General features: G+C 41.9%; 1 protein-coding gene across 2 annotated transcripts; it reads left to right on the top strand.

Moving 5' to 3' along the window:
• The first annotated feature begins 1,690 nt into the window (after positions 1–1,690).
• LOC147650359 (interleukin-9-like) lies at positions 1,691–11,048 on the top strand. Of its 2 annotated transcripts, XM_086851439.1 has the most exons (8): positions 1,691–2,836; positions 5,691–5,797; positions 6,152–6,324; positions 7,144–7,262; positions 7,356–7,400; positions 7,493–7,519; positions 8,201–8,329; positions 9,265–11,048. In XM_086851439.1, exons 4-8 carry the CDS (start codon positions 7,155–7,157, stop codon positions 9,370–9,372), a joined length of 417 nt encoding a protein of 138 aa, XP_086707565.1. In that variant the 5' UTR covers positions 1,691–2,836; positions 5,691–5,797; positions 6,152–6,324; positions 7,144–7,154; the 3' UTR covers positions 9,373–11,048. The 2 variants fall into 2 exon arrangements, with proteins under 2 accessions (XP_086707565.1, XP_086707566.1); XM_086851440.1 differs by lacking the exons at positions 1,691–2,836; positions 5,691–5,797; positions 6,152–6,324 and having other exon boundaries at positions 7,086–7,262.
• The last annotated feature ends 2,787 nt before the right edge of the window (positions 11,049–13,835 follow it).

Genomic DNA, 13,835 nt, shown 5'->3' with positions numbered 1-13,835 from the left:
GGGGTGGCCCTGCCCTGCCAAAGGCTGCCCTGGTCTGGCAGCACTGGAGGCAAGCCCTGGACACACTGGTTAATCAGTGCATCACCCCTTTAGCATTCACAGATAAACCACAAAAGAGGCAAAGCAGCTGCAGGGGTTTCAAGGATAACAGCAGCACAGGCCACTGTGAAGGAGATTTGGCTGCCTCTGGGCCACTGCTGGTCACCAAGGACACCTAAGGGTTGGGACAAGCAGCTTTTGAGGCACAGCACTCTGTGAAACCCCTCGCTGTGACTGATCACACCCCTGGGAAGTGCTCAAGCCCAGGTTGGACAGGGCCCTGCTTTAGTGGAAGGTGTCCCTGCCCACGTTAAATGGGTTGGAAGGAGATGAGATTTAAGGTCCTTTCCAACCCAAAGCCTCCTATGGTTCTATGATCCCTGCACATGGAGACTGATAGTTTGGTCTTGCTTTTGCAGTAGTGTGTGGCTGTGTCAGCAGAGAAAGGGGTCCTGTGGACACCACCGGGGGACAGCCCCATGTCCCAAAGATGAGGGATGGCAATTAAAATTTATACACACAGAGATGTGACAAGTCTGTGTCTTGTGAATAATCTCCTGTATGACATATCAAACACATTAATTTTTAGAAATAATATCAGTATCATTATCCATGGATAGAAATTACAATCTCCAAAGAAATTTTCAGGGACCCGGTGATGAGAGTTTAAAACTGCCTTTCCTGGGAGGCAGACAGACAGACACACAGCTGATTCAGTGGGGCACTGGTTACATATGTTGATGATTTTTTCTCTGAATTACAAAAAAAATGGTGCCAACAGAATTCAGAATACGGACCCAGCTCATTTGTAAGTGCTCTGTCTGTACTGCTGTGCCATCAGTGGCATGTTCCACACACAGGCTGGTGTGGTAGAAGCCATCTGCTTGGTAGGTTGTTCAAGGTATTTACAGAGCCCCTCATTTCTAAAATAAATGTAGTAAATCTGAAATTGTCAAAAAATGAGAAGATAGACTAGAAGAACCAGGGATAGAAGAACTAGAATACATACTTTTATGTGTTTGTTGCCTGGATTATGAAAGCATATTCAGACCTGTCATCCCTCAAGTAAGTCTGTAATTACCCAGCTTTCATGTCTCTGGTGTCATTCCAGCTCTTACAACAGCTTGTATTACTTAATGAGAGGCTGGCTGTTTTTCACACTTTATAAACTATTAAGTGCTATGAAAGGAAAAAGTGGTAACAGCAGCTTATTTCCTTAATTGAAAAAGCCCAATCAAATAAGAACCAATTTCCCAGTGAAGATCTATTTTTCTATAAAACAGCCCTGACTTGGATGAAGGTCTTTGGGGCTGGGAGAATCTTTGTGATGCCTATGGTGCATGGAGTGGGAAGAGGCTGTCACTGCCCAGCAGTTTAGCACCTACTGAAACCCTGCCTGTAAAGGTCTTTTCCAACCTAAATGATTTTATGATGGCTCTAGGCCAGGCTGAGATTTCCTCACACCTTGGAGTCCCTGTCTGGTGCTTCCCCACCACAGGGGAAGGCAAGATGACAGTCCACATCTCAGTTTCTCCTTTTCTGAGACAGAGTTTTTGCAAGCATTAAGATGTATCTCTGGTTTATCTGAAGTTCTTTGTTTTGTCATAGAGGTTGTTATAGTAGAGATTCTTCTCCTAGGTGTGGCATTCATATCAGCCAGGAAGGCCAATGCCTGTCTTGTACTTGGAAAGAAAAAATTAAAGTGCAGAGCCAGAAAAATGATGAGATCCAAGGAGACAAGTGGGAAGAAGTTCAAGTGCTAAATTGAATTTAAACTGCACAAGAACAGCTTCCTCTCTCTACAACCACCTTCTTCCTATATATGCTCCTTGAGTAATGCAGAGACTGATCACTGCCAGCCTAGATAAGCAGTATGCAGAGTGGCCTTCCAGAGACAGGCTCCAAAACAAATGAAGCCATAAAGTGAAGGGAAATTGAAGCAGTCACACCAATTTTCAATCAGGCAGTTTTCCTAAACTATAGATCCTGTGACAGCTCCAGAATCAGACAGACACAAGTGGAACAACCAACCTGTTAAGAGCCACTCATGCAGCAGAAGTGTATTTTTAAAGGGATTTTAGAGGTCCCATGTGCAGTTTTGCTGTAAGATATAAAGTGCTGGATACGTCAAGAAATCTCTGCTTAATCAGGGTGAAATTCTAAGGCTACTGGGCTGTACTACACCCAGTCTTTGAAGAAAATACAAAGGTCCTCTTTGAGTGATGGAGAAAGTAATGAATAATCTTGAGTCACAAAGAGAAAGATTTGGAGATACCAGAACCTTGCAAGTGGGGAAAACCACGTTGAGACTGCCCTGCCACCAACACCTGCTACATCAAACTGGGTCCTGCATGGCCTCACCTCTGAAAGCACCAACACTTAGCTCATCTTCATGGACTCCTCTACTCTCCCATGTTTCAAAACATTTTAGCACTATTGTAGCCTGCTTCACACACAGTCTAGAAACACATGGTATAGAAATCCTGCCAATTCTCATGGATAAGGGCCAGCTTGTTCTTACTTATGCAACCAGGTGGGAACCAATATCTGTCCCTGCTTCGCTGTTAAATTACTATTGCTGTGTTTCCATCAAGGAGCCTGCAGGTGGATTTTCAACACTTCCAGCATGAAAAGTGAGCTGTGATGTGGGGCTGGCTGGTGGAGAGCTCTAACATAGCCATGGAGTGAATGCCTTGTGCTGTCTGTCTGTCCTGCATGTTCAGCCTCCCTCTGCATGCTGTGCTGAGTGGGAAATCCAGCACACAGGGTCATCGCACAGTGGGACAAACGAGGAAGGGTGAGTGGACTTCTGATGTGAGAGCGCTCAATGTTTCTCTTTCCTGGTATGAAAGCGGTTGGGCCATAAAAGAAGACACTGGAAGAAGACAGTAGGAAAAATCTTAAAATACAAGCGAAGTGGTGACCTCTATAGTGAATTCATACTGCCTTCTGCCTGCTTTTAGAGATGGTTGGTTGTGGGAAGCATTTTCAACATGCACGACACAAAGCATGGCTGGCCTGTTGCTTTCAGGGCTTTTTTCTTTTAGATGTCTTGGCTCTTGCTAAATAACATTGCAACATGGAAAGCTTGGTTCAACCCAGGCCAGCCCTGGTGACTGTACCATTGCATGAAACAAGGAGGACTTGCAGCTCTGAAGGTCTCTCTCATGTGCTTTCCCCTCTCAGAGCTCCCGAGTGCCACTAGTGTTTGTTAGTAAGCTTAAATGGTTTCAAATTAATTAAAACTCTTCTGAAAGTAATGAATCTCCATTACCTACAGAAGGTAATGTGAGTCCTGAGGACATCCTGTGGTCCATCTGCTAGGGCAGAGCACAGCAAGTGGATCTCAGGAGGTGCTTAGCCTCTTGGATTGGATTGAATCTGAAATGTTCCCTGACCTGAAATGTTCACCAGGATTTGATGCCCTTCTGTTATAAGTAATCTTGCTCTTACTATGCTATGGTTTACCCTTTCACAAACAGATTAGAATGCCCCTATTTTCCTTGATTTCTACATTAGCATATGTCATCTTTATCTAAGAAAAAGGGAAAAATACTCCAAGCAACCTTATCTCTGGAAAATGAAACTATGAATAGCATCTCTTCATTTGTGGTCTTTGCATCTCTTCTATCTTGATCAGTGCACACAGCAAACGTAAAACAAACTGGTTTGTTATCTGGGTGTTTTTCCTCTGCAGGGAATTGGTTTTTTCTACATTAGAAAACCCAAAATGTGTAGAGATTCTTAGAAACTCCACACTGGGATGAAAATTCTCTCATGAGAACTCAAACTCTGGAGGTTTATGCAAACCAGGTTAAAACATTGATCTGGAAATTTGATGTTTTGTGCAGCATTTTTGATCATTCAACCTAGCATCAAAGCAAAGGCACTATAAGAAAATATATACCCCAAAGTATTTACCCATAAACCAAAAATGTGCAGGACATTAGAGTCTCCAAAGGAGCAAGAATAAATGGCCTGTGAGGGACCATAGAAATATATTTTACATTTTACAATTTTATATATTCTTTTTCCAAAGGACTTGGAAATTCCTTTTCCAAATAATCTGTTCAGGGTTGGAATTTTCATATCCCACCACTAGAAAGCTGATGGGCTGCCCTGGTGCTGGTAGTACCAATAGTGATGGAGCTCTCTACCCCCTCCTGGCTCTGCTCCTGCACTTCACCCTGCCCACTGCATCCCTCAGTGTGTAGGGAGTGGCAGGACATGGGGACACTCCACCTGCTGCTGTGTGGCTCTGCCCCAGGCTGACCACAGAGATTTTCCCTGCTCAGGTGTCCTCATGGCAACACAGGGGATGTTCCTATGGGACACTCTTCCCAGTACCTTTAATGCTGGTGATCTTTATTTCATTTTTTTTTGAGCAATGGATGAAAAACTTTTATTTCCTCTCCATATTTTGGTCTGTGTTGCTGAAAGAGGGATTAAAGGAGAAGAGTGGATGATCAGCTATATGAAGACAAAAAATTAACTGGCAAATTACAACCTATTTGTGAAAATATGTTGCTGTAGCTTGTCATCATAATGAATGTTTCTGAAACATCAAAGCTAAATGTTTGAAGATTCTATTAAAAAGTTAGTATTTTTGCTGGGATGGCATCAGATATTAATTTCTATAGCCTTGGATCAGCCTCTAAATGCCAAAGAAGAACCTCAGCTCTCTAAAGAGAAGCTTCAACTGGTGCCACTTGTTCCTGTGCCTCATCCACCTCAGCTCTAAGCAGTACATGGAAAGATCTTTCAGTGCCAGTTTGACTTCTGGTGATTTCTCTTTCGCCGTAAATTCAATGCAGCTTCTCTGACAACTCACTTACCCTGGAGCAACAACAGTGTGAGACATATCTCACTAAGCAATCAAACAGAAATGCGAAGATGTAGAGATAGTGCTGGCACTGCTGGCAGAGAGTGACCGTGGGCAAGGAGGAACCACGGGCGTGGGAGCAGCTCAGAAGCAGCTCTGGAAGCTCTTCCATTCTGATCTGCACTTAGGAACAAAAATAAGGACCCTGCCTTTTGGGCTATAGGCCTGGGAAGAAGTTACCTGATCTGCTCACCACTCAATGTCCATAATTTTATCTCATATATTGAAAGGTCCTAATTATTTCTTTTGCATATGATTTATACCAACATTGCCTTAGTTTACAGAGCATGGCAGCTGCACTGAGATGTCATTCCTTAGGTGATGAGGCCCTAGAGAACCTGCTAAGTACATCACATTTGGGAAAACCCTTGCAAAGACAGCACAGCAGTTGCTGGGAAAATGGGATTTCTAATGAACATATTTGCCTGAAAATCAGACACAGTAGAACTTTCTGGTAGTCACAAAGAGCCCCTTGTCCCTCTCTTCCATGACTTGTTACCATTTTCTTTGCACAACCTTGGCTAAATCAAATATACTTTAGAACTCTTTCATTTAAAGAATATAAAATCGTATTTTCAACCATCTGAGAAACCAAGTACCTCACAAATGTTACACACAATTTATTTCCCTCAGGGATTAATGCTTTAAACTAACTGGGGCTTTACTGGCTGAACAGTGACAGAGCAGCATGCCCACTGCTTTGCTTGGGCAAAGAGCAGCTTCCTCCATGGTGATGTACCTGTAACAGAAGTCTCTTTATTGTTTTTAGGGACTCACAGGTTCTCAATCACAAATCAATGATTTTATTCCTTCTCTGACTGTCCAGTACTCTGGAAGATGCCAGTGCCTGGGTGTCAGATGCCAGCCATGCCCAGGGTATGTTTGTGTACCTGTTGATCACTACACAGCCTGCTGTCAGCTTTAGCTTGCCACGGGAGGGTCTCTGGCTTTTGCTGGGTGTTTCCTGGGGCCTGTGTGCAAGCTGGACCCGCCTCATGGGCTCTGTACACCTTCCACACTGAATCACCTAAGAAAAAATTTCAGTGGAAAGGCAGGAAGCATCCAGCCCAGCCCAGAGGGGATGCTGGTGTGCAGGCTGGGAGGCAGGGGAAGGAGCAGCAGGCAGCTCTGCTCATCTGCAGAGCCACACTCAGCCAGGTGAACCCATTGCTGAGTGGCAAATGCCAGAGAAAAAAATGCTAATTGCAGCTCAGTGTTTTCTCTTTCCAGGACAGTTTTCAGAGGGATCACACTTATGCTTCAGCCAGACTGACCTGAAGAAGTCTCAAGTTTTGGAGGAGACCTTTAAGGCATAATGGGACTTATGGCAAACAGAAGGGATGCTTAGAACCAAGCCTGGGGATTGAAAAGAAATCTGAAGAGCTACCACTTGCTCTGCCAAGGTGTGCAACTTGCAAAAAGGAAACTTCTCTGGCCAGGGAGGGCTCTCACCAGCACTCAGCTCTATTTGGAGAGGCCACCTGAGAGAATTTTCAAACTAATACCATGTGGGTTTGCTAGGACTACTTTTGCATCCAGTCCTTTCAGCTCCAAAGGCAATGGGTGGGATGAAGTGTTGGCACTCTGAGGGCCCCTGCTCACACACTGTTGTACGTGCACTCAGCAGAGGTGAGATCATGGTCAAGGACTATGGCATTGCTCTCTGGATGCAGCAGCTGTAATTCAGCGTGACAGCTTGTCCAGCCACTGCTCCACGGCTTCATCCATCTGTCTGTCTGCTCCACAGACCCCTGCAGTGTCACCAGCTTTCTTTGAGCAAGGTCCTGCTCTGAATCTGGGGAGATGCTACTCTGCAGCACATCAGTTTGCTTTCTCAGGAACTTTGGCAGTGCTGAAACATTACCATCTCTTTGATTTCATGTAACTATTATTTACATAAGTACAGGAGGCAAACCCCACATCTGAAAAAAAAAAAAAAGCTTTTGTAGATTTTTTAACCATTGTTTCCTGCTGGGGTATATGATATCATAATGTTCAAATTAATCACTTCTGAGGAGCATTTGTGAATTTCCACAGTACTAAAGTTACTGGACTAGGTGACTCAATTCCACATTTGATTTCTTTAAAATTCTGTCCAAGCTATGGGAAAAAATAGTGGGCACCTGGTATCGGTTTTATAATTGGGTTTTTCCATATAAGAATGGGAATTTTGTTAAGACTCAATTAAAAGGAGTGTCCTCCTGTTCTTCTGTCACCATCAGACTGAGTTGACATGAATGCCAGCATGCTGTCACACATACTCTTCTCTTGTCTGCTGCTCTCTGTGCAAGCAGAGTATTGTGGTGTCCGGGAAATTATCCGCTATGTACAGCACCTGCTTGTAAGTGGCTGTTTAGCACCTTAATTCTGAAAAAATGCATGCTTGTGCAGGAGATGAGAGTAAATCCTGACTTCTCACTTGCTCTTCTTCCAGGGTGATAGTTCTGTGAGTTGTCCATGTAGGCAGACAGCGGTCAGTGTGAGTACATGGCTTTTGAGAGTATGAGACTAAAAAACTCTGTACTTGTACATTGGATGCTGGATGTTAACACTCACACTTTTTGTTTTCAGTCATGCTCGTGTCTCCCAATTCCAGAGGTAAGTATATTTCTTTTTAGCTCCTGTAGATGCTAAAGAAGTTTGGTAATAGCTGAGTTAAACTTTGTTCACTTTTCTCCTTATGTAACTTTTGGTTTCAATTGTAAGGAAGATTTTAATGCACTAATAGCAGCAAAACTGAGTTTGATGAATAGTGGTGGGGAGAGAAGCACAAGCCTTCCCACCACAGAGCAATCAGAACCCAGCCCAGATTCAGGCAAAAGTCCTCTGTAGGCTTGACTTGCATATCAGGAGATACAGGCTCTTGCTTTGAAAATCTCTGCAAGGCTTTGTTTTATGGCTGGGTGCCTAAAGACAAAGTGAACCTGGGCTAGAGATGTCAGGCCTCAGACTTAGCTCCAGATGTATCCAGCATTATTTCATTGTTTTAAGCTTCCTCAGATGTGGCAAAGCCCCAGCATTAGCTGAAACTATGCATCAAAGAGGTAACTTTTATAGTTTGAGGTTTTCTGAGAAATGGGACAATTGTTTCTTATGGCATACATGAGAATTCAGTGTTTTACAGTCCCCCCAGAGGTCTTTTACCAGTTTTCAATACATTGCAAAATACATTGCATTTGGCTGTGTCATGCTGCCACATTTAGGAACACAGATTTCTTCTTTCTGTGGATAAACACAAAATGCATTCTAGGTTTTTCTAATGCCTTCTGTGTCGAACAGCATGGCCACGAACTTGCATGCTTTGTGGATGGAACCAAACACCTGATGGAAAACAACAAATCTTCCAATCAAGTAATTACAAGGCTTTACTGGACCTTCCAGGCTCTACTGGATAGAAACCTCTGTAAAGTAAGACTTTCTTACTTTTCTACAGATCTTTTTCTATCTTTTACAAAAGAAAGGATTTTTTTTTATATATAATTTAAGCATTTGTAGATAAGTGTTTCATTCATTTCAGATGAAATTAATGGAAGGGGGATGGGCTCTGCCCCACTTTGCCCTTTCTCTTCTCCAAACCCTTTGAACACAGATCTCTGGGAGAGGAGTTTTATTTAAATTGCTTTTCCATTCTCCTTTCTCAGAATGTGTTTTGGCATTAAGTAATAATGACTTAACACTGGGGAATGGATGTGCAGGAGTTGCATGGCTGGAGCCAGGTAGACAGAGCATCCTTCTCCTCTGCAGCTTCAGCTCTACCTAAGCAGCAGTGTCTTCACTGATTCTTGGCTGTGAAATACAACCATGACCTGCAGCATCTTGCAACTTGTGATGATGCTCAGGAAGGCTCTTGGGTCCTCCCTCAGGTGCCTTTTCTGAGGCAGTGAAACATCCTTTATTCACATGCTGAGCAAAGCTCTTGTGGGATTCAATGAGACACCAAAGATGCTGACAGTGCAGTGTCTCCAGCTCCTTTAAGCTGCCTTCAAACTTGCAAGGAGGAATAGTTAGGGTGGCCTTGGGACACTGACCCCTTGTCCCAGTGTTACCCAGCTCCTCGTGGTATCTGCACAGTTTTCTGGGTTGAAACAGCCTAGTTTAAATGACTTCTGCTACAACTGAATATATGAACTGAATATATAGAATTCTATGACAATCCACCTGCGACCTTCTTAGTCACCAAGAAAAGTTACTCTTACACTCAGTGCTCAAGGAACAATTCCATAGGAAATTATTTTGAAATCCTTGTGTAGCTCCAAATAATGTATATTTTCACTGGCTCATCTAAATTCTTTATTTTATTTTTAAATCTTTGCTAACCCAATCTTTTTTTTTTTCTTTCACAGAGACTAGCACACGGTGATCAATGCCAGTATGAGACCAAGGGAAATGTGGAGGAATTTCTGAAAAAAATCCTGACAACCTATCAAGAAATTGATAAATTCAATGTTTAATGGGGTTTTTAAAAAGATTTTTAAGAATCCAAAGTCTTAGAAAAGAACAGGGAACAGAAGAGTTATTTATTGTATTTATTGTCCACCTGAAATATAAAAAGTAGAAATAACCATTAATAAACCAATAAAATTATAATTTACTTGAACACAAAATGTATTTGAGTCTTCATTTCATGTTCTGTACTTGGTGAAAAGTTTGAACATCCTGTTATCCTAGGTGTCAAAATGCTTCCACAAAACTCAAGTCCAACAATTTCACCAATATGAGATGCTCCAGCAAAATTCACTCTGCCCACTGTGTAGCATAAGAAATATTTCTGGACTTGAGATGGAAACAAAAAATCTGTGTTTTTCTTTCTGCATCACTTATTTTTTGACAATACCTACACACCATGAACAAATCACTTAGCTTCTTCCTTGCAAGGCTGCAGGTTTTCCTGTGTATAGTCACATTTTTTCTTCTAAATATTCAGTAGTAGACAGCTCATTAACATCTTAACTTACAAAAACAAGACTGAACCCAGTGTTAACTACACGTTTTTAATGGGGTTGTACATTTGGAATGTGTTGAGGACAACTGTTTCTTTCTCAGTATTTAATGCTGGCTTTATTTCTGTAGTGCTGTGAGCTCAGAAATGCTTCTCTCTCACTTCTCAGCTCAACAGAAGAATCAAAACCAGAGCTTTGTTACAAAAAGAAAGCAAACAGTGTGTAAGAGAAGATGCTTATCTCAGCCACCTATTCCAGCCTTACCAACATCTTACTTAGATCTCTCCACAGTAGGGAAAATCCCAAATCCCAGATATCATCTCTGCTGTGGCTCAGAAAGGAACAAAAGCATTATAACAGGGTCTTTAAGATGGAATATCTTAAATATTTCCAAGGACTCATATCTTCACCACCTCCAATGGAGTGGGGTGGATTTTTCAGAACTTCCAGAGACAAGCACATAATTTCCTTTATGTTATTGATGACATAGACATGTTTCTGGGATCAAGAGCATGATGGAAATGTTCATCTACACTGTTGCTCTTAAGCTTCCCATTTGTGTGGGCTCGGGGAAAAAAGCAGAACTGGGTTACAGAAAATGTATCTGATACAACTATATAAAAGGAGTTAAACTTAGGTAACATATCAGAAGCAATTTCTCATGTGTTTCTGCCACACACCTGTTTAAAACATGATAAAGAAATAACAAATATTAAAATAGAAAATACTATTATCTGTTAACACCTATAAAGATGAAACCAAGACATAAAACAACTATTACATCTTTCTCACATTTTCATATCTTCCAACATTTTCTATACCATTCAGCTTAGATAGCTCTCCTCTAAGTAACCATTTGGTTTTTTGCATTCTAGTACAAATAAAAATCCTCCACATCTCTGAAAAGTTAGCACAATGCTTATGAATGCTCCTGGCCCTAAGCAGAAGAAAAAAAGTTCATTAAAAATCATATTGAATCTATGATGCTAGATCTCAAAATTCTAAGTTTCATCCCCAGCAAACTGATATTCAGTCTTGTTAATATTTTTCAAGTGCAAATCCAAACTATTCCAGTCTTCCTGTGATGTTTTCCATTGTGTGTGCAGCTCACCAGCACTGTGTCTAGACATATTATGAAGCAACAGGAAAATCTGATCCATTTTCATAGATGAGCAAAAGACTTCTCAAGTCATAGGACTGTAGACAGCAAGGAAAAATAAAATTCTTTGTCTAATATTTTTTATTTCCAAAATTACTTCATTAAATTTATGAAATACAGGAATGGTGAAATTGTGACAAAAGCAAAAGATACATAATAAATTCAGATTTGTCCAGCATAAGCTGGCAAGAGTGGAATATAGTCTGTCAACTTCCAGTCAAGACACAATAATAGGAAACTCTTGCACAGAATTTGAAAGAAAAAAACCAACTTATAAACTGCAGAAGATGCATCTGCAAAATATCTATTATCTGATGCCTCAATTAGCACCTGCGTGAGAAAAATGATCACTGTGTGCTTAAACCATTGAGTGCAAGATTATGCAACCTGAAATAAGAGTTCTGCTGCAGACCACCACTGAACCCCTGTGAGCCGGTGCAAAGTGTCTGCTTGCACTGGTGACCACCCCAAGCTCCTGTGAGTCCAGGAATGGGGCAGTCCTTCATCCTCAATATTTTCATCCTCTGCCTCCCCACAGGAATATTCAGATGTTCTCCCTCAGTCTCAGGACTCTTACACCCTGCAAGATTTCACAAGCCCCAGGGCAGTCTGTGGGCACGGCTGGATGTCTCTTGGCAGGCCAGAACATCCCTTCAGCCGACCCTGGGCCAGCTCCTGAAGGATTTGGGACCCAGTAGATGCTCATGGCCCTCTTCTCTCCCTCTCTTGTGTTTGGCTCTCAATAGGATTGGAAACTGCCAGATGAAAACAAAAGGCAACTAATCCATTGAGTTACTTAATTACCGTAACAAGTACCTTATTCTGTTATCTCCATGATCTTTCTGTTGCAGCTCTCTAGCGGGATGTGTCATATCATGCTCTGATAGGGAGGATGTGGCCTAGGGCAGGGGAGACAGGGGAGGTGAAGAAGGTCAGACATTCTGTATGCAGGATAACTTGTCTGCACAAGTCATTTATATTCTGGAATAGATTGACAATTATTAATTGATAATCAACAGTGACTTTGGGAAAGAGCCCTTCTTCCAGCAATTCAAACCTGCCCAGGAGCCCATGGCGGGGTGCGTGCTTGTTTTCAAGTATGCACAGTTCCACACTTGCCTTGCTCCTACACCTCACATCGGGTACAAGAAACTCGGAGACAAGGTGGACAATTTGCTTTATGATTTCAGAGACAGGAACACTAGGTAACTGAGGTTGCAGGGTAGGAGAGGCTACTTTTTGCAAACTGAAAAGTAACTCTATTATCTGTGTACAGTGCACCTCTTTCCTCAGGAATGCCTGTTCAGGAGAGTTCAGGGTACGACATATGCAGAGCAGTTCTGTATCAGGCACCACCACAACTGTAGTATTTTGCTCATTAGCATGAAGTAATGCAAAATTGTACGCTATGAATGACCCAAAGAGCTACTTTGCTCTTCAGCAAAGAGGAAATCTCCCAATCCTGCTACAGCAGCCAGCATGCAACTCTTTCTTTGAAGGGTTTTTCTGCTGTCAACAGTCAGCCAGAAACACATTCACAAAATCTGCAGTTCCACAGTAGAATTTTCTTAGTTCAGGCATCCACATAGCATGGAAATTGCAAAACTTGCAGTGTTGTCTTCAGAAACCTGGCTAGGACAGCTTTATGTGTTGGAGTTTCTGCTAGGACACTTAGGAGGGCATAAGTACAGCAGGAGAGCTAAGGCTCTTGTGCTCCAGCCTGTTATCCCTGATTTTACCTAACTCTATGACCTGCTGCAGGACAAGCCCAAGCCCCAAGCAGTGCCAATGGTCTAATAAGAATCTGTCTTCAATGACAAATAAATGAAAACTGATTTTAAAGATATTCCTGGAGGCACTAGAACTGCCCCAGTGCATCTGGCATGTTGTTGTTCTTCCCTTAATCTCTTGCACCCCTGTAAGAACAAGTCTAGTATATGCCACGCTATGGGAAGGAGAGGCACAGGCTGCTGTTCAAATGCTTCCCAGCCATAAATCACACTTGGTATATAAAAGCAGCTTTGCATACCTGTAAAAGAAAGCTGATCTTATCTGGGCTATCCTCACAACACCCTCCTGAGGCATGTGGACAAGCCTCATTCTTCTAGTTTTACAGAAAAGTAAAGAAATGAGTTTGTTAAGATGGAGAATTCATTTACCTGCATTTTACAATTTTCTGAAGACTGGTAGTGTTTGCTTTTAAAGCTCAGCACACACCAGGGTTTAATATTGCCAAGACTCAATAATATCACATAAGTTATACCATATTAATGATATCAGGTGGTGCTACTGGGAAAACTAAAACCAAAGGAACTACAGTTCCCAGTCCCAGATAAGCCTCTACCTGCCCATAGGTGGTTGCAGATCCTTTCCCATCTTCTCTATTGGTCTCCCACTTTTGATTCAATGAACTGAAAAATCTCCAAAAGTGAGAAGTAAAGACTCTTCAGGACCTCTAGGTGCATCTGTCATGGAAGCAACCACAGTGATCTATAAATTGCAGCATCTTCATGGACACACTTCATAGCACAAGTTGCACACGTTCAAAGAATAAATCTTTTGTCATGTTCCATGAACTTCTGCAAATAATCCTGAATTTTTGCACCACTGTTAAGGCATACAAGAGAAGGAGTGAAAGAGCTGGAAAGAAGGCAAAAAGTTTCAGTGACACAATGTCATGACTGCAATTTTTTTTTGTGAATCACATATATATTATGAATGAGCAATGTGTCTTAATTGCTTTTGTTATCTTAAATCTAGTAGTGAAAGAACACATGATACAATCCTAAACTTGTATCAGGTTATAATCTAGAAA

Source organism: Cyanistes caeruleus, chromosome 15 (assembly GCF_971803275.1).
Source record: "Cyanistes caeruleus chromosome 15, bCyaCae1.hap1.1, whole genome shotgun sequence".
In the NCBI taxonomy this organism is placed as follows: Eukaryota; Metazoa; Chordata; class Aves; order Passeriformes; family Paridae; genus Cyanistes; species Cyanistes caeruleus.
This window is presented reverse-complemented; position numbering and strand designations above follow the sequence as displayed.

Excerpts from the sequence above, each read along its gene's own strand:
- LOC147650359 (XM_086851439.1), top strand. The coding sequence starts at position 7,155 with ATGAATGCCAGCATGCTGTCACACATACTCTTCTCTTGTCTGCTGCTC. Across the intron at positions 7,401-7,492 it reads GTAGGCAGACAGCGGTCAGT|TCATGCTCGTGTCTCCCAAT; the intron begins GTGAGTACATGG and ends TTTTGTTTTCAG. Across the intron at positions 7,520-8,200 it reads CGTGTCTCCCAATTCCAGAG|CATGGCCACGAACTTGCATG; the intron begins GTAAGTATATTT and ends TGTGTCGAACAG.